Source organism: Babylonia areolata, chromosome 33, assembly GCF_041734735.1.
Source record: "Babylonia areolata isolate BAREFJ2019XMU chromosome 33, ASM4173473v1, whole genome shotgun sequence".
Taxonomy (NCBI): Eukaryota; Metazoa; Mollusca; class Gastropoda; order Neogastropoda; family Buccinidae; genus Babylonia; species Babylonia areolata.
The window spans coordinates 1,328,227-1,353,034 of record NC_134908.1 but is presented as its reverse complement, the minus strand read 5'-3'; the positions used below and the strand labels follow the sequence as shown (position 1 = coordinate 1,353,034).

Sequence of the window (24,808 nt, the reverse complement as noted above, 5' to 3'; positions counted from 1 at the left end):
AAATTGATGAACAGATTACACTTGTTATGACTTAACTTTTTTGACATTATTGATTTAGTTGTTCAGTATGGACAAAATAAACTGTGATTGTGAAGCTTTTTGACAGTCCCATCATTGTTTCATAAACTAGCTTGGTATCATCTGGTCAAGGTTTTATGCACAATTTGCTAAGTTTTTATTTATAAAAACTTCTAAAGGTTAAGAATTTTGAGGAATTGTAAAATTGATTATTGATTATGTATAATACTGATAATTGATCATTAGATGGTGCTTGCTTTCTTTGAGGTGACAGTTTGTTCCCTGTTAGAACAATATCTGTGTTACTGAAACATTACTTTCTTGTATTAGTATTTGAATGTTGAACCAAGATTTTTACATTATCATGATCATTGAATTAAAAAAAAAACTGACATGTTTCAGTAAATTAACCAAGTACTCTTCTAGAAACCCTTAAGGGAGAGGAAAAAAAAGAGATTATTCTGTCAATTATACACATGGGATGCGACAGCATTCTTGCACCAGCTTTGCAGCTCTTCTTTGTAGCTTCTTGTTTACAGTAGACTGGGGTATATATATAATAATTGGGCAAAAACACAGCCAGCATTTTTATGGAATCATTAAATCCATGTCAGTGTCATTACTTGTCAGTGAATACATGTCATGTCATTAGATATGTATATCATGTCAGTTCCATGTCATGTCACTGAATTCATGTCATGCTTTATTTGTGTTACATGTTGTGATGATATCTTGTCAGGAAGCTTTATACAGTGGGCACTAGGCACAGCTTTCTGGATATACGCAGAGTGCTAAAACAGAAACTTCCTATTAACTGTAAGCATCCATGATTGAACTTATGTTTTTAAATTTTTTTAAATTTTATTGAAGATCAGTTAACTTCTCTGTGAGTGTGATCCAGTTTAACGTATAAAAGTTATGACACATAGGGGTGATCCAGTCTAATGTATAAGTTACGGCACATAAGCATGAACCAGTCCAATGTATAAATTATGACATATAACTGTGATCCAGTCTAACATATAAGTGATAAGACGTAAGTGATTCAGACTAATGTATAAGTGACGACACTTAAGTGTGATTCAGTCTATCGTATAAGTTAAGACGCATAAGCCAAAGAGTGATCCAGTCTAATGCATAAGTTACAACACAAAAGTGTATCAATCAAGTCTAACTTATTAGTTAGGACACATGAGTGTGATCCAGTCTTATGTATAATTTATGACACATAGGCATGATCCAGTTTAATGTGTGTGCTGTAACACGTAAATGTGGTCAAGCTTAACGTATTATTTACAACACAGAAACGTGATCCAGTTTAACGTGTAAGTTAAAACACATAAGCATGCTCCAGTCAAATGTATAAGCAATGACATGTAAGTGTGATCCAGTCTTACATATTAAGTTACATAAGTGTCATCCAGTTGAGGTGTAAGTTTCGTCAGTGTCATTCAGTCTGATGTGTAAGTTAGGACACACACCACGTCATTAAACACAAGTCCTGTTCTCTCCCCCAGGCTGATTGATGCAGGTGTAGAGTGAAGCCCAGAGACTTGACAGTGCGGTGGACATCAGAAGAGGCGTGAAAGATGTCACGACGACGACTCCCCGACAGTCTGCAGTTTGACAACTGGCACTGGATGGGACCTCGCCTTGCCCGTGTGGTGGCTGCCATGGACATTGGTCCCCCTGCTGCCCTGACTGAAGACATTGTTGGTGAGTTTACCCCGGACTGAAGCCATTGTTGGTGAGTTTACCCCAGGACTGAAGGCATTGTTGGTGAGTTTACCCCGGGACTGAAGCCATTGTTGGTGAGTTTACCCCAGGACTGAAGCCATTGTTGGTGAGTTTACCCCGGGACTGAAGCCATTGTTGGTGAGTTTACCCCAGGACTGAAGGCATTGTTGGTGAGTTTACCCCAGGGCTGAAGCCATTGTTGGTGAGTTTACCCCAGGGCTGAAGCCATTGTTGGTGAGTTTACCCTGGGACTGAAGCCATTGTTGGTGAGTTTACCCCGGGACTGAAGCCATTGTTGGTAAGTTTACCCCAGGACTGAAGCCATTGTTGGTGAGTTTACCCCGGGACTGAAGCCATTGTTGGTAAGTTTACCCCAGGGCTGAAGCCATTGTTGGTAAGTTTACCCCAGGACTGAAGCCATTGTTGGTGAGTTTACCCCAGGGCTGAAGCCATTGTTGGTGAGTTTACCCTGGGACTGAAGCCATTGTTGGTGAGTTTACCCCGGGACTGAAGCCGTTGTTGGTGAGTTTACCCCAGGGCTGAAGCCATTGTTGGTGAGTTTACCCTGGGACTGAAGCCATTGTTGGTGAGTTTACCCCAGGACTGAAGCCGTTGTTGGTGAGTTTACCCCGGGACTGAAGCCATTGTTGGTAAGTTTACCCCAGGACTGAAGCCATTGTTGGTGAGTTTACCCCAGGACTGAAGCCATTGTTGGTAAGTTCACCCCAGGGCTGAAGCCATTGTTGGTAAGTTTACCCCAGGACTGAAGCCATTGTTGGTAAGTTTACCCCAGGACTGAAGCCATTGTTGGTGAGTTTACCCCAGGTTGAAGACATTGTTGGTAAGTTTACCCCGGGCTGAAGCCATTGTTGGTGAGTTTACCCCAGGACTGAAGCCATTGTTGGTAAGTTTACCCCAGGACTGAAGCCATTGTTGGTAAGTTTACCCCAGGACTGAAGCCATTGTTGGTGAGTTTACCCCAGGACTGAAGACATTGTTGGTGAGTTTACCCCAGGACTGAAGCCATTGTTGGTAAGGACTGAAGCCATTGTTGGTAAGTTTACCCCAGGACTGAAGCCATTGTTGGTAAGTTTACCCCAGGACTGAAGACATTGTTGGTAAGTTTACCCCAGGACTGAAGTCATTTTTGGTAAGCCAGAAACGCTGAAGCGATGTATCAAAAAAAGAAAGAAAGAAAGCACGTCTCTCTGTTCTCTTCCAGCCCAAAACGCCGAAGTGATGTACCGCGCGGCAGTGAACGACGCCCAGGAAATGGTGCAGAGAAAGCAGTTCCTGGAAGCGTCAAACTCGTACCATGTGGCCATCGTGGTGTCCAAACTGGCCGACATCGTGGAGCCGCTGGAGTTCCTGGCCATGGTATGCAGGTACTCTGACTGTCTGCTGAAGCAAAGGAAGTGGAAGCCCGCCTATGATGCGGCCTACGCCACCATTGAGATGATGCCCAGCTTTGCAGAGGTTGGTGGTGGTGGTGGTGGTTTTTCTTTGTAGGATTGGTTTGTCACAGAGGACGAGTTCTGATGTGTAACTGTAAGGGGAAAAACAAATCATGCCAAGCTTTGTGGAGGTTGGTTGATTATTTGTATTTGTATTTATCTTTTATCACAACAGATTTCTCTGTGTGAAATTCATGCTGCTCCCCCCAGGGAGAGCGAGTCGCTACACTACAGCGCCACCCATTTTTTTTTTTTTTTTTTAATTATTATTATTATTATTTATTTATTTATTTTTTTAATGTAGGATAAGTCACAGCAGGTGAGTTCTATGTATAACTATAAGGGGAAAAAAATCATGCCAAGCTTTGTGGAGGTTTAAAAAAAAAGAAAATTTGATGGGATAAATTTGTTACCTCAGACAGTTCTGATTATAAGGGAAAAAAAAGAAAGCATGCCAAGCTTTGCAGATTTTTGTGTTTGTTTGTAGGATCAGTTTGTCACTGCAGTTGAGCTGTGTGTATAAGGGGGAAAAAAGAAATCATCATGGCAAGCTTTGTGGACATTGGTTGTTTGTTCTTCGTTTTTTTTTGTTTTTTGTGAAGGATAAGTTTGTTCGTTCGTTCTTCAGTTTAACGTCTTTTCACTGTAAGTGATATTAGATGAGGGTAGGAAAAAAATCGAGTGGGTGGAGGGGGCAGGGAAATTACTGTGTATGCATGCGAGTAAGTGAAAGTGTGTGTGCGCACGTGTGCATGTGTGAGTGTTACATATGGAAAATGATTGATTTAAATTTTGTTATGGCGGTGTCCTTCCTGCTGAATGGACCTTTAACCCTTGACCCTTAACCTTTGACCTGCAGGGCTACATGATGATGAGTCAGGTGGTGCGGGCTGAGGGCAGCACTGCCATGGCGGTGTCCTTCCTGCTGAAGGGGATGGTGGAGTGTAACCTCAGCGTGGACGACACTGTTCGCTTCATCGCCGACGGTGCTCCACTCGTTGCCAAGGTGATCCTGGAGTTCCACGCAGGTGAGGTATTGCTGGGAATTAAAGCCCAGCCTCTCCACCCTGCCCACCCCTCTGTATGATTATGTAGATAGGTATGTTTTAATCATGCATTTGCACAGACTGTAGAACAGTTGTTACTGTACTCTTGAACATCCAGAAGAAGTTTGGTATCATGCAGGTGAGATGTGGCTGGGAATTTCCACCCTCCTCCTGCCACCGCTGCCCACCCCACCCACCCCATATATATATTTATATAGATAGATAGATAAATAGATAGATACGTTATAATTATACATTTGCAATGACTGTGAACCAAGTAGATAGATGGATATATCATAACTTTACATTTACACTTTGTTGCCATACACTTGGACTCCCTGAAAACGTTTGATGTCTTTCAAACCAACGCCTGGAGCTGATTTAGTAATTAGAAGCAAAAAAAAGGTATATGCACACACAGACACACACAGAGAAACACAGAAGCACACACACAGAGGCGCACACACACACACACACACACACAGAGGCACTCGCACACACTCTCTCTCTCTCTCTCTCTCTCTCTCTCTCTCACAGACATAAATACACATTGCACATCTTACAATTAATTTTTGCAATTTCACACACACAAATTCACCCACACACTCACACACACACACAAACAAACACACACACACACACACACACATCTGCACCCACCCACACACTCACACACATTAGTCATTCGGATGAGACGATAAACTGAGGTCCCGTGTGCAGCATGCACTTAGCGCACGTAAAAGAACCCACAGCAACAAAAGGGTTGCCCCTAGCAAAATTCTTTAGAAAAATCCACTTCGGTAGGAAAAAACAAATAAAACTGCACACAGGAAAAAATACAAAAAAAATGGGTGGCGCTATCAGTGTAGCGACGTGCTCTCCATGGGGAGAGCAGCCCGAATTTCACACAGAGAAATCTGTTGTGACAAAAAAAGAGAAATACAAATACAAACACACACACACACACACAGAGAATAAACCAACTTAACTCTCTCCATATGAACGGCGAAAGAGACGACGTTAACAGCATTTCACCCCAGTTACCATCATCAAAATATTGCAAGCGGAAGGCTCTTATACTGAAGAGGTGAATGTTGACAAAGAATACCACAATTCTGATGACGGAAGCTAAAGGTTGGGTCATTCAGACACCCACTGGACATCCGAGGGGTCTGTGTAGAGGAGAAGAGAGGACTGGCCGTACTGAGTGAGTTAACTGCCCCTTCGTGCAGGGATCCAGCAAGGTATCATGCCGCCCCAAACAGTCCTTGACCTGATACAGTTCGAGCCGGTCATGCCGCAGACGTCCTCGGTGTGGACACGGGTACTGACCATGTTGGCCAAGCAGCGACAGTGGCTGGGGGTGGGGGTGCTGACAGTGGGGATGGGGGTACCTCTCCCCCCCGTTTGCTCCTTGGACCGGGCCTGCCCCAACACTGTGGACTGTTCCACTATGCATGTGGAGGAGGTGAGGGTTGTGTTTTGTGGGTAGGGTGTGCTGTTCCAACACTGTGGACTGTTCCACTATGCATGTGGAGGAGGTGAGGGTTTTGTGTGTGTTGGGGGTGGGTAGGGTGTGCTGTTCCAACACTGTGGACTGTTCCACTATGCATGTGGAGGAGGTGAGGGTTGTGTTTTGTGGGTAGTGTGTGCTGTTCCAACACTGTGGACTGTTCCACTATGCATGTGGAGGAGGTGAGGGTTTTGTGTGTGTTGGGGGTGGGTAGGGTGTGCTGTTCCAACACTGTGGACTGTTCCACTATGCATGTGGAGGAGGTGAGGGTTGTGTTTTGTGGGTAGTGTGTGCTGTTCCAACACTGTGGACTGTTCCACTATGCATGTGGAGGAGGTGAGGGTTTTGTGTGTGTTGGGGGTGGGTAGGGTGTGCTGTTCCAACACTGTGGACTGTTCCACTATGCATGTGGAGGAGGTGAGGGTTTTGTGTGTGTTGGGGGTGGGTAGGGTGTGCTGTTCCAACACTGTGGACTGTTCCACTATGCATGTGGAGGAGGTGAGGGTTTTGTGTGTGTTGGGGGTGGGTAGGGTGTGCTGTTCCAACACTGTGGACTGTTCCACTATGCATGTGGAGGAGGTGAGGGTTGTGTTTTGTGGGTAGGGTGTGCTGTTCCAACACTGTGGACTGCTCCATTTTGCATGTGGAGGAGGTGAGGGTTGTGTGTGTGTTGGGGGTGGGTAGGGTGTGCTGTTCCAACACTGTGGACTGTTCCACTATGCATGTGGAGGAGGTGAGGGTTGTGTGTGTGTTGGGGGTGGGTAGGGTGTGCTGTTCCAACACTGGACTGTTCCACTATGCATGTGTCATTGTTCTATTGGCTGGAAACTGGCTACAGCTGTCAAGCTTTGTTACCATGTGAAAAGTGGTCTTTTTAACATGACCACTCAGTGTCAACTAAAGTCGCCTGTGACGGTGCACTATCTTGTCAGCTTAAGTCGCCTCTGGTGGTGAAAGAGTTAAGACGTCTTGCTATTGCTTGCATTTTATGCATATGTGGAAACGTGTACACGGTTTCAACGAAACAAATTTTGACACCAAAGTGGTGCTCGGGTGCAGGGTTGAATAAGATCTAGTTGATATGTGTAATAAAAAAATAATAATTGTAAGTATTTATACAGCGCTGAATCATGTGCAGAGACCAATCAAAGTGCTTTCACAAAAGTCATTCACGCGCATGGATAACAAAAAACTTGAGAAAACCTAAGACAAAGAAAAGGCAGGGGAGGGAGGATATCCTGGAAAGAGGTGTGTTTTAAGGCCACACTTGAAAGAGGTGTGTTTTAAAGCCACACTTGAAAGAGCTGAGTGAGGAGACCTGACGAAGTGGTAGAGGAAGTTCATTCCAAATGAAAGGTCCAGAGACAGAGAAAGAACGGCGGCCGTTCAGACACATGTGTGAGTTTAGTTTTAGAGAATTGAAATGAATAGCATCAATGGCACCACTGACCTGAGTGTGGGGTAATGAACCCCTAGAAGTCACCGGAGGAGGTGCAGGAGGTGGTGGAGGTCTGGAGCCGACCGGAGGGAGTGAAGGAAGTGGAGGAGGTGGCTGGTTGGCGTTGTTGAGAGGGTCAGAAGTGGAGGGCCCACAGTGTCCGCAAATCGATTGCGATCGCGCCTTAATTTTAGCTCAATCTCCCAATCGAACCATATAATTATGTGACCTGGTTGAAGACATAATTTGACAAAAAACAAGAATGCCAGAGAATCGACAGACAGACAGAAAATACGAAAAAAAACTTAGTCGTATGAAGAGCACAGGAACAGGAGTCATAATGGCTGCTGGAAAAAGAGGGCGCTAGTCAGGGGGGCAAAGGGGAGGTTACCTACTTCCGGGAGGTTATTGGCCTTAGCTACTTTAGTTTTCTCCGCATAGGCGGATAGTAGTTTGCACAGGACAGGAATGTCAGACCCCTGCCGGAGTCTGCACTAGTGGGTCATGGTAAGTATGTTACTTAAACGTAATTTTAGATAGAAAATTTCCTTTTAGTTTTAGAATGAAGTGTTTCTTTAAAAAAAAAAAAGAAGAAAAAAAAGAAAAGAATCATTGTCACCCTACAGGTGTACAGCAGCCTGCCTCTAGGGCACATCACACAGTGGGGGGACCGCCTGGCCGTCTTCATCTTGGAGCACAAGGGCAACGTCGGGAAACAAACCCACGACCCTCTCGCTGTGCATCTGACCAAACTGGCCATCAGATACGGTGAGTGGCCGAGGCCTTTGGATGGATTGCATCGCATTGCAGTGCATTGTGTTGTGTTGCGTTGTGTTGTATTTGTCTTTTTGTCACAACAGATTTTGTCGCTACAGTGAGACCGCCACCCTTTTTTTGTGTGTGTGTGTGTGTGTGTTTTGTATTGTGCAGTATTGTATTGTATTGTGCTGCATTGCATTGCATTGAACTGGATTACATTGCATTGTATTGTGTCACATTGTATTGCTCTTTTTATCTCAACAGATTTCTCTGTGTGAAATTCAGGCTGCTCTCCCCGGGGAGAGCGCGTTGCTGCACTGAGAGCGCCACCCTTTAAAAAAAAAGTATTTTGTATTGTATTTTATTTTATTTTATTGTATTGTATTATATTGTATTTTATTACTCTTTTTGTCGCGACAGATTTCTCTGTGTGAAATTCAGGCTGCTCTCCCCAGGGAGAGCGTGTTGCTGCACTGAGAGCGCCACCCTTTTTAAAAAAAATTATTTTGTATTGTATTTTATTTTATTGTAATGTATTGTATTTTATTACTCTTTTTGTCGCGACAGATTTATCTCTATGAAATTCAGGCTGCTCTCCCCAGGGAGAGCGTGTTGCTGCACTGAGAGCACCACCCTTTTAAACAATTATTTTGTATTGTATTTTATTTTATTGTAATGTATTATATTGTATTTTATTACTCTTTTTGTCGCGACAGATTTCTCTCTGTGAAATTCAGGCTGCTCTCCCTAGGGAGAGCGTGTTGCTGCACTGAGAGCGCCACCCTTTTAAAAAATTATTTTGTATTGTATTTTATTTTATTGTAATGTATTTTATTACTCTTTTTGTCGCGACAGATTTCTCTGTGAAATTCAGGCTGCTCTCCCGAGGGAGAGCACGTCGCTACACTGAGAGCGCCACCGGGTTTTTTTTGTATTGTATCGCATTGTATTGCGTTGTGTTGTGTTGTGTTGTATTGCATTGTATTGCATTACTCCTTTTGTCACAGCAGATTTCTCTGTGTGAAATTCGGACTGCTCTTCCTAGGAAGAATGCATCGCTACACTGAGAGCACCACCGGGTTTTTTTGTATTGTATTGTATAGTGTTGTATCATATTGTATTACTGTTTTTGTCACGACAGATTTCTCTGCGTGAAATTCGGGCTGCTCTCCCCAGGGAAAGCGTGTCGCTACAGTGAGGGTGCCTCCCTTTTTTTTTTTTCCCTCTGCTTGCAGTTTTATATGTTTTCCTATTAAAATGGATTTTTTTTTTTTTTTACAGAATTTTGCCAGGGACATCCCTTTTGTTGCTGTGGGTTCTTTTACGTGCGCTGAGTGCATGCTGCACACAGGACCTCCGTTATATATCGCATCCGAATGATTAACATCCAGACCACCACTCAGGGTCTAGTGGAGGGGGAGAAAATACTGGTGACTGTGGGATTCGAACCAGTGCTCTCACATTCTCTGGTTTCCTGGGTGGACGTGTTACCAGTAGGCCAACACTCCGCACGTTGTTTTGTATTGTATTGTGTTTTATTGACTCACTTGTGTAAACAAAAGTGAGTCTATGTTTTAACCCGGTGTTCAGTTGTCTGTGTGTGTGTGTGTGTGTCTGTGTCTGTGTGTTTCTGTGTGTCTGTGGTAAACTTTAACATTGACATTTTCTCTGCAAATACTTTGTCAGTTGACACCAAATTTGGCATAAAAATAGGAAAAATTCAGTTCTTTCCAGTCATCTTGTTTAAAACAATATTGCATCTCTGGGATGGGCACAAAAAAATATAAAAAAGAAGCCTGATTATATGAAAACTGCATTTACTGTTATATTTATATTTTTTTAATTCTCTAAACTTGGCACTTTGACCTCTTATTCTGACACAACAACAAGAGGAGTCATTATTATCATTTTTTGTTCAAACAGGAACTTCTTTTGCTCAGCATGGAATTTTTATTTATTTTGCAGACGTTTTGGGGCAGATAGTAAAGAAGGGAAATTACTCTGTAATTAATGCTAGGGAACTTAATTTGCCACAAGTGAGTCTTGAAGGCCTTGCCTCTCTTGTTCTTTTATTTATTTTGCAGACGTTTTGGGGCAGATAGTAAAGAAGGGAAATTACTCTGTAATTAATGCTAGGGAACTTAATTTGCCACAAGTGAGTCTTGAAGGCCTTGCCTCTCTTGTTTTGTATTGTATTGTGTTTTATTGCATTGTGTTGTGTTGTATTGTATTACTCTGTCTTATGAATTTTACATACATGTGTGAACTGCTTTGGTGGGTGTTTTCATGTGTGTCTGTGTAAATTCACACAGGTGTGTGTATGAATTTACATACGTGGGTGAGCTGTTTTGGTGGGTATTTTCACGTGTGCATGATATGAATTTACAGACACTTTTGAGCTGTTTTGGTGGGTGTTTTCATGTGTATAATATAAATTTATAGACATGTGAGCTGTTTTGGTGGGTGTTTTCATGTGTATAATATAAATTTATAGACATGTGAGCTGTTTTGGTGGGTGTTTTCATGTGTATAATATAAATTTACGGACATGTGAGAACTGTTTTGGTGGGTGTTTTCATGTGCGTGTGTTATAAATTTACAGACGTGTGTGAGATACTTTGGCGGCTGTTTTCACGTGTGTGTGTGTATATTCAATCACAGACACGTGTGAGCTGCTTCGCTGGGCGCTGAAGAAGGCAGACGTCGACCTCTTGGACCTGGACAGGGCCGACGATATGGGTGACTCCCCCCTGCACATTTTGGTCAAGTCCAGTCCCTTTGGGGAGCTGCAGGAGCAGGCGGTTGGCCTGCTGGTGGCGTATGGAGCGCTGCCCAACGTGGTGGATCGCGCTGGCAAGAGGCCTCACGAGTACGTACCCTTCAGGTTCAAGAAAACCACCCAGTGCCTGCTGTCGGCCATCAAGAAGCCAGGTGGGTCTGGGTGCCTAAGAGACGTGGGGAGGGAGGGAGAGGGGTGGGGGAAGAGAGAGAGGGGGAAAAGAGGGAGGGAGGGAGGGAGAGAGAACAGCTCACTGTCTGCTGTCGGCCATCAAGGTGTCAGGTGGGTTGGGGTGCTGAGAGAGGGAGAGAGAGAGAGAGGGAGGTGGGTAGAGAGAGGGAGGGAGAGTCAGAGAGAGGGAGGGGTAGAGAGAGAGAGAGGCTGGGGAGAGAGACAGAGGGAGGGAGAGTCAGAGAGAGGGAGGGGTAGAGAGAGAGGGGTGGGGAGAGAGACAGATGGAGAGAGAGGGAGGGAGAGTCAGAGAGAGGGAGGGGTAGAGAGAGAGAGAGAGGTGGGAGAGAGAGAGGGAGAGAGGGAGGGAGAGTCAGAGAGAGTGGGAGAGGGAGACAGAGAGAGAGGTGGGGAGAGAGACAGAGGGAGAGAGGGAGGGAGAGTCAGAGAGAGGGAGGGGGTAGAGAGAGAGAGGGTGGGGAGAGAGACAGAGGGAGAGAGAGGGAGGGAGAGTCAGAGAGAGGGAGGGGTAGAGAGAGAGAGAGAGAGGTGGGGAGAGAGACAGAGGGAGAGAGAGGGAGGGAGAGTCAGAGAGAGGGAGGGGTAGAGAGAGAGAGAGAGAGGTGGGGAGAGAGACGAGGGAGAGAGAGGGAGGGAGAGTCAGAGAGAGGGAGGGGTAGAGAGAGAGAGAGAGAGGTGGGGAGAGAGACAGAGGGAGAGAGAGGGAGGGAGAGTCAGAGAGAGGGAGGGGTAGAGAGAGAGAGAGAGAGAGGTGGGGAGAGAGACAGAGGGAGAGAGAGGGAGGGAGAGTCAGAAAGGGAGGGGTAGAGTGAGAGAGAGAGAGGTGGGGAGAGAGACAGAGGGAGAGAGAGGGAGGGAGAGTCAGAGAGAGGGAGGGGTAGAGAGAGAGAGAGGTGGGGAGAGAGACAGAGGGAGAGAGAGGGAGGGAGAGTCAGAGAGAGGGAGGGGTAGAGAGAGAGAGAGAGGTGGGAAGAGAGACGGAGGGAAAGAGAGAGAGGTGGGGAGAGAGAGGTGGGGAGAGAGACAGGGAGAGAGAGAGGTGGGGAGAGAGACAGGGAGAGAGAGAGGTGCAGAGAGAGAGAGAGAGAGTTGCAGAGAGAGAGAGAGAGGTCTAGGAAATTCCATATAAAGAAAAAGAAGTCCAGTAATTCTATAACAATAATAATAATAATAATGGATACTTATATAGCACAGTATCCAGTAATCTGCTCTAGGTGCTTTACAAAAACGCTTTTGATAACATAAAACATTACATCAATGTTACATACACACACCAAAATGTGACTACACACACACACACACACATACACACACACACACACACACACACTGCATACATACATTTTAACATACATGTGTATCTAACAGCTACCCTAACACATATGCACAAATAGGCAGGCACAAACTTATATAAACACACGCACACACAATACACATTCATATACATGCATGTAGTTATGTACACATACATATGTATACACACATAGTCAAGCACAGCTAACACAAAGGAAGTGGACCTGCCAGAATTGAACTTATTGCTGAGGGAAAAGGTGAGTTTTGAGACGAGATTTAAAAGATGCGAGGGAATCAGAATGATGGAGGTTATCAGGGAGCTTGCTCCACGTCTTTGGCGAGTAATTCTGTCTGGAACTCCAGGAACTTTGGAGTTTGAAGGAGGTGTCAAAATATGCAGACTCGACACCACATCTGCTTTAACCACTTGGCTGTTGCACCCATCAAACCCTCAGATATAATAATGAAAGTCCAGCGTTTGAACCACTGGGGCGACGGGCGCAATAGCCGAGTGGTTAAAGTGTTGGACTGTCAATCTGAGGGTCCCGGGTTCGAATCACGGAAATGGCGCCTGGTGGGTAAAGGGTGGAGATTTTTATGATCTCCCAGGTCAACATATGTGCAGACCTGCTAGTGCCTGAACCCCCTTCGTGTGTATATGCAAGCAGAAGATCAAATACGCACGTTAAAGATCCTGTAATCCATGTCCGCGTTCGGTGGGTTATGGAAACAAGAACATACCCAGCATGCACACCCCCGAAAACGGAGTATGGCTGTATGGCTGCCTACATGGCGGGGTAAAAACGATCATACACGTAAAAGCCCACTCGTGTGCATACGAGTGAACGTGGGAGTTGCAGCCCACAAACGCAGAAGAAGAATAAGGACGACTGGGGCGTCGTGTGGTTGTGTGCAGTGGAGGGGTTCAGAGTCCACATTGACTCCCTGAAGAAGGAGGGCAACAATGCCCATCGCGCCAGGAACAGCGCCAGAGCTCTCAACCTGTACCAGCGAGCCGTCAGCGCCATTCACGTCAGCGGCTACTCCATGACCCGTGACCTGGCCGTCCTGTACAACAACATGGCCGCCGTGCACGCCGCCCTCAACGACCAGGAGGCTGCCATTCGTATGGCCAAGACCAGTGCTGGTCTGGATCCGTCCTATCACAAGGTGTGTGTGTGTGTGTGTGTAACTGTGTGTGTGTGTGTGTGTGTAACTCTGTGTGTTTGTGTGTAATTCTGTGTGTGTGTGTGTGTAACTCTGTGTGTGTGTGTGTGTGTGTGTGTGTGTGTGTGTGTGTGTGTGTGTAACTCTGTGTGTATGTGTGTGTGTGTGTGTGTAACTCTCTGTGTGTGTGTGTGTGAATGAAAAGGAGGCGGCCATTCCTATGGCCAAGACCAGTGCTGTTCTGCATCCGTCCTATCACAAGGTTGTGTGTGTGTGTGTGTGTAACTCTGTGTGTGTGTGTGTGTAACTGTGTGTTTGTGTGTGTGTGTGTGTGTGTGTGTGTGTGTGTGTGTAACTCTGTGTGTGTGTGTGTGTAACTCTGTGTGTGTGTGTGTGTGTGTGTGTGTGCAACTGTGTGTGTGTGTGTAACTCTGTGTGTGTGTAACTCTTTGTGTGTGTGTGTGTGTGTGTGTGTGTAACTCTGTGTGTGTGTGTGTGTGTGTGTGTGTGTGTGTGTGTGTGTGTGTAACTCTGTGTGTGTGTGTGTGTAACTCTTTGTGTGTGTGCGTGTGTGTGTGTGTATGACAAGGAGGCGGCCATTTGTGTAGCCAAGACCAGTGCTGGGCTGGATCCATAAACGGTTCAGTTAAGAATGCCAACTGTACCAAGCAGGAATGAACAAAATTAGAGTAGCATGTTGGAATGAGAATACTCGTACCTGGTCCACAGCGGAAGTAATTATTGTACTAGTTAACTTGTACCTTGTAGTAGAAAGAGTTAACGATGTGCGTGTGTGCGTGCGTGCGTACGTGTGTGCATGTGTTTGTGATGGTACAGTGCTCTGGTGAGCGTGTGTAAGTGTGTAGGCATGTTAGAGTGTCTGAACAGAATTCTATGTTAGAAAGTAAGAAATATCTTAATGCTTATGCAATTTTGTTTTTAGTTGATATTTGATGTCAGCGTGTGTGTGTGTGAGTGTGTGTGTGTGTCTGTAAGGGAGGGACATCTATATATATATGTGTGTGTGTGTGTGTGTGTGTGCGTTCTATGAAATGCATTTTGTTTTAATTTAAGCCTTATTCACTTTTATAATCTGATCCATCTCATCAGTGTGCTTTTTCATTTATATGAACACACTGGATGTTTTCCATTGTCAGATAGCGGTTGATGTGTTCTTTTAACCCTTTGAGCCCTGAGTTCCTGAGCAATTTTAACCCTTCTGCCTGAGCTCCTGAGCCAAAATTTGCAAATAATTGGTATTTAATGTGTCATGGCAGATATAAAAAGAGTGCCCTGACCACCGCTTTACCGGTGGTAGAGAAAAATGACATAATGCCTAGCCACCGGTTGAGTGGTGTGTAAACACTTGTGTCGTGTTTTGCTATTGGTTGACTTATATTGATATTGATCTTTTTTATCCAAAGCACATGCACAAAACACAGTGAAAAGGCGTGGCCATGTTGGTACTACGTTCGCTGACGTCAGAATATTATGGTTTTTCTGATTGGCTCTTCAATATAAGTCAACCAATAGCAAAACACGACACAAGTGTTTACGCACCGCTCAACCGGTGGCTAGACATTATGTCATTTTTCTCTACCACCGGTAAAGCGGTGGTCAGGGCTCAAAGGGTTAAGGCATGTTTATAGTCAACTGGATGATGTAAGGCGCTTCTAGCAGCCTTGGTGCTGGATATCGCGCCATAGAAAAACGTAAAAATGTATTAGGTGCAACTGTGGGTATGGGTAAAGAGACAGAGGAGGTCGACTCGTGCACTGCCGACTGGCAGGGCCAAGAAAACGTGGATCGTGTCGAGTGCGTTCGCAGATTGATAAAAATGGCATTAAAGGCAGCACTGACCTGAGTGTGGGGCAACAAACCTCTAGAAGTCACCAGAGGAGGTGTAGGAGGTGGTGGATGTCTGGAGTCGACCGGAGGGAGCGGAGGAAGTGGAGGAGGTGGCAGGTTGGCGTTGTTGAGAGGGCCAGGAGTAGAGGGCCCAGAGTGTCAGCAAATCGATTGCGATCGCGCCTTAATTTTAGCACGATCGCCCAATTGAGCTATATAATTATGTGACCTGGTTGGAGACATAATTTGACAAAAAACAAGAACGCCAGAGAATTGACATACAGACAGAAAATACGAAAAAACTTACCCGTATGAAGAGCACAGGAACAGGAGTCATGATGGCTGCCAGAAAAAGAGGGCGCTGGTCAGGGGGGCAAAGGGGAGGTAACCTACTTCCGGGATAGTAGTTTGCACAGGACAAAGAATGGCAGACCCCTGCCAGAGTCTGCACTAGTGGGTCACGGTTAAGTATGTTACTTAAACGTAATTTTAGGTAGAAAATTTCATGTGTTCTGTGTGGCTTGTTCAGGATTAAAGAGGCTATGCCAGTCTTGAATAAAAGCAAATTTGTGTTTGCACACTTCTTCTGTCTTTGCTGCTGTGTGCACATGTCAAATGATCCGTATAAGGACAGGCCTGGCGCTTCCTTTTTGAGGAAGTGTCTGGGTTTGTTCCAATGTACCTTTTATTTACCTGTGTGCTAGCTGAATCGGTAGCGTAAGCAGCACTGACTTGAAGTTGTGTACCTTGTGAATGGAGAGAGTTACCACTCTTTACTATTTGTAGAAAATTTCCATTTATGTGTGATGTGCTGTGTGTGAAAGCCGTTCTGGCGACTGGGCAAGAGCCTGATGGAGAAGAAGGAGTTTGCCCAGGCGTGCGACAAGTTCCTGATGGGTGTGGCCAGTGAGCAGGCTGATGTTGACCAGAAGGCCCAGTTCATCCAGGAGGTCTGCTCCCTCCTCCCCTCACTCACCGGTACGTTGGGTTGAGATCTGGATAAAGTATGTTGGGTTGAGATCTGGATAAAGTATGTTGGGTTCAGATCTGGATAAAGTATGTTGGGTTGAGATACGAATAAAGTATAAAGTATGTTGGGTTGAGATCTGGATAAAGTATGTTGGTTTGAGATACGAATAAAGTATAAAGTATGTTGGTTTGAGATACGAATAAAGTATAAAGTATGTTGGTTTAAGATATGAATAAAGTATAAAGTATGTTGGGTTGAGATACGAATAAAGTATAAAGTATGTTGGTTTAAGATATGGATAAAGTATGTTGGTTTAAGATATGGATAAAGTATGTTGGGTTGAGATATGGATAAAGTATGTTGGGTTGAGATATGAATAAAGTACGTTGGGTTGAGATATGGATAAAGTACGTTGGTTTGAGATATGAATAAAGTATAAAGTATGTTGGGTTCAGATATGGATAAAGTATGTTGGGTTGAGATATGAATAAAGTATAAAGTACGTTGGGTTGAGATATGGATAAAGTGCGTTGGGTTGAGATATGAATAAAGTATGTTGTTTTGAGATATGGATAAAGTATGTTGGGTTGAGATAGGAATAAAGTATGTTGGGTTGAGATATGGATAAAATATGTTGGGTTGAGATAGGAATAAAGTACATTGTTTGAGAAATGAATAAAGTATGTTGTTTTGAGATATGAATAAAGTATGTTGTTTGAGAATTGAATAAAGTATGTTGTTTTGAGATATGAATAAAGTATGTTCGATAAAAATGGCCTCAATGGCACCACTGACCTGAGTGTGGGGCAACAAACCTCTAGAAGTCACCAGAGGAGATGCTGGAGGTCTGGAGTCGACCGGAGGGAGCGGAGGAAGTGGAGGAGGCAGTGGGTTGGCGTTGTTGAGAGGGCCAGAAGTCGAGGGCCCAAAGTGTCCGCGAATCGATTGCAATCGCGCCTTAATTTTAGCCCGATCGCCCAGTCAAGCCATATAATTATGTGACCTGGTTGAAGACATAATTTGACAAAAAACAAGAACGCCAGAGAATCGACAGACAGACAGAAAATACGAAAAAAACTTAGCTGTATGAAGAGCACAGGAACAGGAGTCATAATGGCTGCTGGAAAAAGGGCACTAGTCAGGGATACAGAGGGGAGGTAACCTACTTCAGGAGGTTATCGGCCGTAGCTACTTTCGTTTTCTCCGCATAGGCGGATAGTAGTTTGCACAGGACAGGAATGTCGGGCCCCTGCCGGAGTCTGCACTAGTGGGTCACGGTTAAGTATGTTATTTAAATGTAATTTTAGGAAGAAAATTTCCTTTTTGAGATGTGAATAAAGAAAAAGAATCTGGGTTGATGTGGCATCAGCACATGTACACCGGAGTGCGTGTGCACTTGTATTCCATCAGTGTTGCTCAGTTGATTCAGGACATACGCACCCTTCTCCCCTCTCTCACTGGTACGTGGTTTTGAGATTTAGACAAGGATGTGACGTTAACACTTCTGTAACGGTGTGTGTGTATTCCATTAGTGTTGCTTTGTTTATTCAGAACAAATGCTACCTCCTCCCCTCTCTCACTGGTATGTGGGTTTGAGATTTAGACAAGGATGTGACGTTAACACTTCTGTAATGGTGTGTGTGTATTCCATTAGTGTTGCTTTGTTTATTCAGCACACATGCTACCTCCTCCCCTCTCTCACTGGTATGTGGGTTTGAGATTTAGATAAAGAAAAAGAAACAAAATCAGTGTTGATGTAGTGTTAACGTATCTGTAACAGATTCAAACACTCGACTGTTGGCCACCGTTCTTTCTCTGTCTCTGGACCTTGCAATCGGAATGAACTTCCTCTTTCGCTTCGTCAGGTCTCCGCACTCAGCTCTTTCAAGTCTGGCCTTAAAACCCACCTCTTCCCAAAATAGCCTCCCTTGCCTGCCTCTTCCTTGCCTTTAGTTTTTACAGTTTCAGAGTTATGCATGCGTGTGAATGACTGGTGCGAAAGCGCTTTGATTTGTCTCTGCACAAGATTCAGCGCTATATAAATACCATTATTATTATTATTATTATGTGTTCCATCAGTGTCGTTCAGTTCATTCAGGAAGTGTGCTCTCTCCTCCACTCCCTCACCGCTATGTTGCTTTGAGATTAAGAAAAGAAAAAAATCAGGGTTGATGTTCTGTAATACGTTTCATGATCATTTTTTTTTGTAACTTTCCCCAGACTGACTTTACCGATTGCGTGTGTCCGTATTTTCAGGTAACACATATTGTTATGATGAAGTTTGGCTGGGTGGTCCCTAGTGGCATGATGGACCCAAGTGGTTCTTAACTTTCTGTTTACCCTGTATTATAATTAAAACAAACACTGTGGTTCGTTCGACGAGGACCATCTAGTCATCCTGGGGGTGGGTGGGTTGGGCTCTGTGGGTGCGCAGATGACTGGTCAGGCCAATCCGTGCCCGGAAGGCTCTGACGCAGTGTGGACAGGGGATGGTGGCGGCTGTCAGGGACTTGCTGGCACTGCTTTTCCTGGCCTGTCTGCCTTGCTCTGCTGCAGGGATTCTGTTGGCCTCACAGGAATTGGCACCTTTGTGGACAGCTGAATGCCACTTTGGTCTGTCCATTGCATTCAGCTCCCATGTGTCGTGGCTGATGTTGAAGGCCTTCAGAGAAGCTTTCAGAGTGTTCAAAGACACTCTGAAAACAAACAGAACACTTGTTGACTAACAGACCAGGAAGCGGAATCAGTACTGAAGCCAGTGACCCCTCACCTGTCTCCCATGTGTTACCGAGTGGTTCTGAACTTTTTGTGAACATCGTATTCCAAAAAAACAACAACAAAAAAAACAAACCCAAAAAAACCATCTAACAAAACAACAACAACAGAACGCTTTATGACTGTCAGACACGGAAGCGGACTCGGTGCTAAAGCGAATGACCCCTCACCTCTCGCCGTGCTGGCCCCGCCTGGTGGAGACGTTCAGCAAGAGCTCCTCCTGGGACGTTCTGCGACGCCTGGTGCTGGGGCCTCCAGAGGACGGGGTGGCGGATCAGGCTCTGGTGCAGGCTGGCTGGAGGTTTGCTGAGCGCTACAAGCAGGGCAGGCACAAGGTGTGTGGAACCAGATTTTGTATTTTTGTATTTCTTTTTATCACAGCAGATTTCTCTGTGTGAAATTCGGGCTACTCTCCCCAGGGAGAGCGTGTCGCTATTCTACAGCGCCACCCTTTTTTTTTGTATTTTTCCTGCGTGCAGTTTTATTTGTTTTTCCTATTGACGTGGATTTTTCTACAGAATTTTGCCAGGAACAACCCTTTTGTTGCCGTGGGTTCTTTTACGTGCTCTAAGTGCATGCCGCACACGGGACCTCGGTTTATCGTCTCATCCGAATGACTAGCGTCCAGACCATCACTCAAGGTCTAGTGGAGGGGGAGAAAATATTGGCGGCTGAGCCGTGATTCGAACCAGCGCGCTCAGATTCTCTCGCTTCCTGAAAGAACACACGGCAACAAAAAGGTTGTTCCTGGCAAAATTCTGTAGAAAAATCCACTTTGATAGGAAAAACAAAAAATAAAACAGCACGCAGGAAAAAATACAAAAAAAAATGGTGGCGCTGTAGTATAGCGACGCACTCTCCCTGGGGAGAGCAGCCCGAATTTCACACAGAGAACACCATCACTGACTATCATATATCATTTTTATCATTATCATGAAGATAAAAAAGTGACCACATCACGTTCACCTGTCCCCAGGTGGGGTACGCCATGACTATCATATATCATTATTATCATTATCATGAAGATAAAAAAGTGACCACATCACGTTCACCTGTCCCCAGGTGGGGTACGCCATGACTATCATATATCATTATTATCATTATCATGAAGATAAAAAAGTGACGGCATCACGTTCACCTGTCCCCAGGTGGGGTACGCCATGACTATCATATATCATTATTATCATTATCATGAAGATAAAAAGTGACGGAATCACGTTCACCTGTCCCCAGGTGGGGTACGCCATGACTATCATATATCATTATCATCATTATCATGAAGATAAAAAGTGACCATATCACGTTCACCTGTCCCCAGGTGGGGTACGCCATGACTATCATATATCATTATTATCATTATCATGAAGATAAAAAGTGACCATATCACGTTCACCTGTCCCCAGGTGGGGTACGCCATGACTATCATATATCATTATCATCATTATCATGAAGATAAAAAGTGACCATATCACGTTCACCTGTCCCCAGGTGGGGTACGCCATGACTATCATATATCATTATCATCATTATCATGAAGATAAAAAGTGACCATATCACGTTCACCTGTCCCCAAGTGGGGTACGCCATGACTATCATATATCATTATTATCATTATCATGAAGATAAAAAAAGTGACGGCATCATGTTCACCTGTCCCCAGGTGGGGTACGCCATGACTATCATATATCATTATTATCATTATCATGAAGATAAAAAGTGACGGCATCACGTTCACCTGTCCCCAGGTGGGGTACGCCATGACTATCATATATCATTATCATCATTATCATGAAGATAAAAAGTGACTACATCATGTTCACCTGTCCGCAGGTGGGGTACACCATGACTATCATATATCATTATTATCATTATCATGAAGATAAAAAGTGACGGCATCACGTTCACCTGTCCCCAGGTGGGGTACGCCATGACTATATCATTATCATCATTATCATGAAGATAAAAAAGTGACCACATCACGTTCACCTGTCCCCAGGTGGGGTACGCCATGACTATCATATATCATTATTATCATTATCATGAAGATAAAAAGTGACGGCATCATGTTCACCTGTCCCCAGGTTGGGTACGCCATGACTATCATATATCATTATTACCATTATCGTGAAGATAAAAAGTGACCACATCACGTTCACCTGTCCCCAGGTGGGGTACGCCATGACTATCATATATCATTATTATCATTATCATGAAGATAAAAAGTGACGGCATCACGTTCACCTGTCCCCAGGTGGGGTACGCCATGACTATCATATATCATTATTATCATTATCATGAAGATAAAAAGTGACGGCATCATGTTCACCTGTCCCCAGGTTGGGTACGCCATGACTATCATATATCATTATTACCATTATCGTGAAGATAAAAAGTGACCACATCACGTTCACCTGTCCCCAGGTGGGGTACGCCATGACTATCATATATCATTATTATCATTATCATGAAGATAAAAAAAGTGACGGCATCATGTTCACCTGTCCCCAGGTGGGGTACGCCATGACTATCATATATCATTATTATCATTATCATGAAGATAAAAAGTGACGGCATCACGTTCACCTGTCCCCAGGTGGGGTACGCCATGACTATCATATATCATTATCATCATTATCATGAAGATAAAAAGTGACTACATCATGTTCACCTGTCCGCAGGTGGGGTACACCATGACTATCATATATCATTATTATCATTATCATGAAGATAAAAAGTGACGGCATCACGTTCACCTGTCCCCAGGTGGGGTACGCCATGACTATATCATTATCATCATTATCATGAAGATAAAAAAGTGACCACATCACGTTCACCTGTCCCCAGGTGGGGTACGCCATGACTATCATATATCATTATTATCATTATCATGAAGATAAAAAGTGACGGCATCATGTTCACCTGTCCCCAGGTTGGGTACGCCATGACTATCATATATCATTATTACCATTATCGTGAAGATAAAAAGTGACCACATCACGTTCACCTGTCCCCAGGTGGGGTACGCCATGACTATCATATATCATTATTATCATTATCATGAAGATAAAAAGTGACGGCATCATGTTCACCTGTCCCCAGGTGGGGTACGCCATGACTATCATATATCATTATCATCATTATCATGAAGATAAAAAGTGACGGCATCGCGTTCACCTGTCCCCAGGTGGGGTACGCCATGAGCCTGAAGGCGAGCACGGCGGTCCTGCACACCCTGGTGGAGCAGGTGGAGGGTTCGCACCCAGGGGACAGCACTCAGTGGGTGACGGACCTGGTTCTGGCCCTTCTCCTGCAGGGGGCCAACCCAGCCTCTTTGCTGCCGGAGGACGAGGCCACCACCTGGTACCACATCGTGCTGTTCCTCTGCTGCATCACAGGTATGGTGTTGTTAGCGCCTGTCTGTCGATAATACCTGTTGTTAGCACCTGTCTGTCGTTAACACCTGTCGTTAGCACCTGTCTGTCGTTAACACCTGTCGTTAGCACCTGTCTGTCGTTAACACCTGTCATTAGCACCTGCTACCACATCGTGCTGTTCCTCTGCTGCGTCACAGGTATGGTGTCGTTAGCACCTGTCTGTCGTTAACACCTGTCATTAGCACCTGCTACCACATCGTGCTGTTCCTCTGCTGCATCACAGGTATGGTGTTGTTAGCGCCTGTCTGTCGATAATACCTGTTGTTAGCACCTGTCTGTCGTTAACACCTGTCGTTAGCACCTGTCTGTCGTTAACACCTGTCGTTAGCACCTGTCTGTCATTAACACCTGTCATTTGCACCTGTCTATCGTTAACACCTGTTGTTAGCACCTGTCTGTCGTTAACACCTGTCATTTGCACCTGTCTATCGTTAACACCTGTTGTTAGCACCTGTCTGTCGTTAACACCTGTCATTTGCACCTGCTACCACATCGTGCTGTTCCTCTGCTGCATCACAGGTATGGTGTCGTTAACACCTGTCTGTCGTTAACACCTGTTGTTAGCACCTGGTACCACATCGTGCTGTTCCTCTGCTGCGTCACAGGTATGGTGTCGTTAGCACCTGTCTGTCGTTAACACCTGTTGTTAGCACCTGGTACCACATCGTGCTGTTCCTCTGCTGCGTCACAGGTATGGTGTCGTTAGCACCTGTCTGTCGTTAACACCTATCGTTAGCACCTGCTACCACATCGTGCTGTTCCTCTGCTGCGTCACAGGTATGGTGTCGTTAGCACCTGTCTATCGTTAACACCTGTTGTTAGCACCTGTCTGTCGTTAACACCTGTCGCTAACACCTGGTACCACATCATGCTCTTCCTCTTCAGCATCACAGGTATTGTGTAGTTAACACCTGTCACTGTCATTATTGTCATCATTGTTATCATGATCATTCTTCTTTTTCTCGTTATTATTATTATTATTATTGTTATTGTTGGTATTTTATAAATGTTAGCATTATGTTTCTCATTTTCATTCTTCTTCTTAGTACTGCTATCATCGTCAGCATCATAATTAGTATTGTTATCATCATGATGGTCATCACCATTATCACTGTGATCACAATGACCTGTGAGTCTGTACCAACAGAAAAACTGGGGCTGATGCAGTACATCCTATCATCACCACCATCATCATCGTCATCACCATCATCATCATTTTCACTTATGTGGAGTGTCGGCTTAGAGGTAACGCATCCGCCTAGGAAGGGAGGGAATCTGAGCACACGAGTTCGAATCCCATAGTTGCCAGTATTTTCTTACCCTCCACTAGACCTTGAGTGGTGGTCTGGATGCTAGCCATTCGGGTAAGGCAATAAACTGAGGTCCTGTGTGCAGCAGGCACATAGCACACGTGAAAGAACCCATGGCAACAAAAAAGGGTTGTCCTTGGCAAAAATTCTGTAGAAAATGTCCTTCTTGACAGGAAAACAAATAAAATTGCAGGCAGGAAAAAATAGTAGAAAACAGGGTTGCACTCTAATCCTTGGGCAGAGCAGCCTGAACTCCACACACAGAGAAATCTGTTGTGACAAAAAAAGAGTAATAGAATACAGTATGATCACAATGACCTGTGTCTGTGTATGGACAGAAAAACTAGGCCTGATGCAGGCCTGTCATCATCATTATCATCATCATCACCATCATCATCATCGCCATCATCACCATCATCATCATCATCATCATCATCATCACCATTATCACTGTGATCACAATGACCTGTGTCTGTGTACGGACAGAAAAACTAGGCCTGATGCAGTACGTCCTATCATCATCATTATCATCATCAGCACCATTATCATCATCATCATCACCATTATCATCATCATCATCACAAATCATCATCATCACCATCATCATCATCACCATTATCACTGTGATCACAATGACCTGTGTCTCTGTACGGACAGAAAAACTAGGCCTGATGCAGTACATCCTGTCATCATCATCATCACCATCACCATCATCATCATCACCAATGACCTGTGTCTCTGTACGCACAGAAAAACTAGGCCTGATGCAGTACATCCTGTCGGACGAGAAGCGAGTCAGGGAAGCCAGGACGGCGCAGAACACCGAGAATCGAACCCTGCTCCACAACGTCTGCCTGCACTTTGGGGACGGGGAGCACGAGGTGGGCAGACAACTGGTGGCCCTGTTGCTGGACAAGGGACTGAACCCTGCGGCCATGGACGTGATGTCGAAGAAGGCTGTGGACTATGTGGCTCCCCACAGCCCTGTGTACAGGATGCTGCTGAAGCCTCCCGGTGGGTGGCTGTCTGTTGCTGTCTGTCTGCTGTCTGTTGCTGCTGTCTGCTGCTGTCTGTC

At 44.9% G+C, this 24,808-nt stretch overlaps 1 protein-coding gene across 6 annotated transcripts in view; it reads left to right on the top strand.

Moving 5' to 3' along the window:
• LOC143277178 (TPR and ankyrin repeat-containing protein 1-like) overlaps positions 1-24,808 on the top strand; it is a 118,356-nt gene that overhangs the window by 919 nt on the left and 92,629 nt on the right. For 3 of the 6 annotated variants that reach the window (XM_076581942.1, XM_076581943.1, XM_076581944.1), the window contains exons 2-12: positions 1,536-1,734; positions 2,978-3,231; positions 4,069-4,237; positions 5,488-5,723; positions 7,833-7,974; positions 10,627-10,896; positions 13,146-13,399; positions 16,069-16,222; positions 19,119-19,324; positions 22,174-22,384; positions 24,484-24,747. In XM_076581942.1, the coding sequence (XP_076438057.1) occupies positions 1,608-1,734; positions 2,978-3,231; positions 4,069-4,237; positions 5,488-5,723; positions 7,833-7,974; positions 10,627-10,896; positions 13,146-13,399; positions 16,069-16,222; positions 19,119-19,324; positions 22,174-22,384; positions 24,484-24,747 (2,287 nt within the window). In that variant the 5' untranslated portion in view covers positions 1,536-1,607. Of the gene's footprint in view, positions 1-1,535; positions 1,735-1,914; positions 1,926-2,977; positions 3,232-4,068; positions 4,238-5,487; positions 5,724-6,469; positions 6,502-7,832; positions 7,975-10,626; positions 10,897-13,145; positions 13,400-16,068; positions 16,223-19,118; positions 19,325-22,173; positions 22,385-22,914; positions 22,943-24,483; positions 24,748-24,808 lie in introns of those variants that run through there. The other 3 variants (XM_076581945.1, XM_076581946.1, XM_076581947.1) reach the window with 3 other exon arrangements.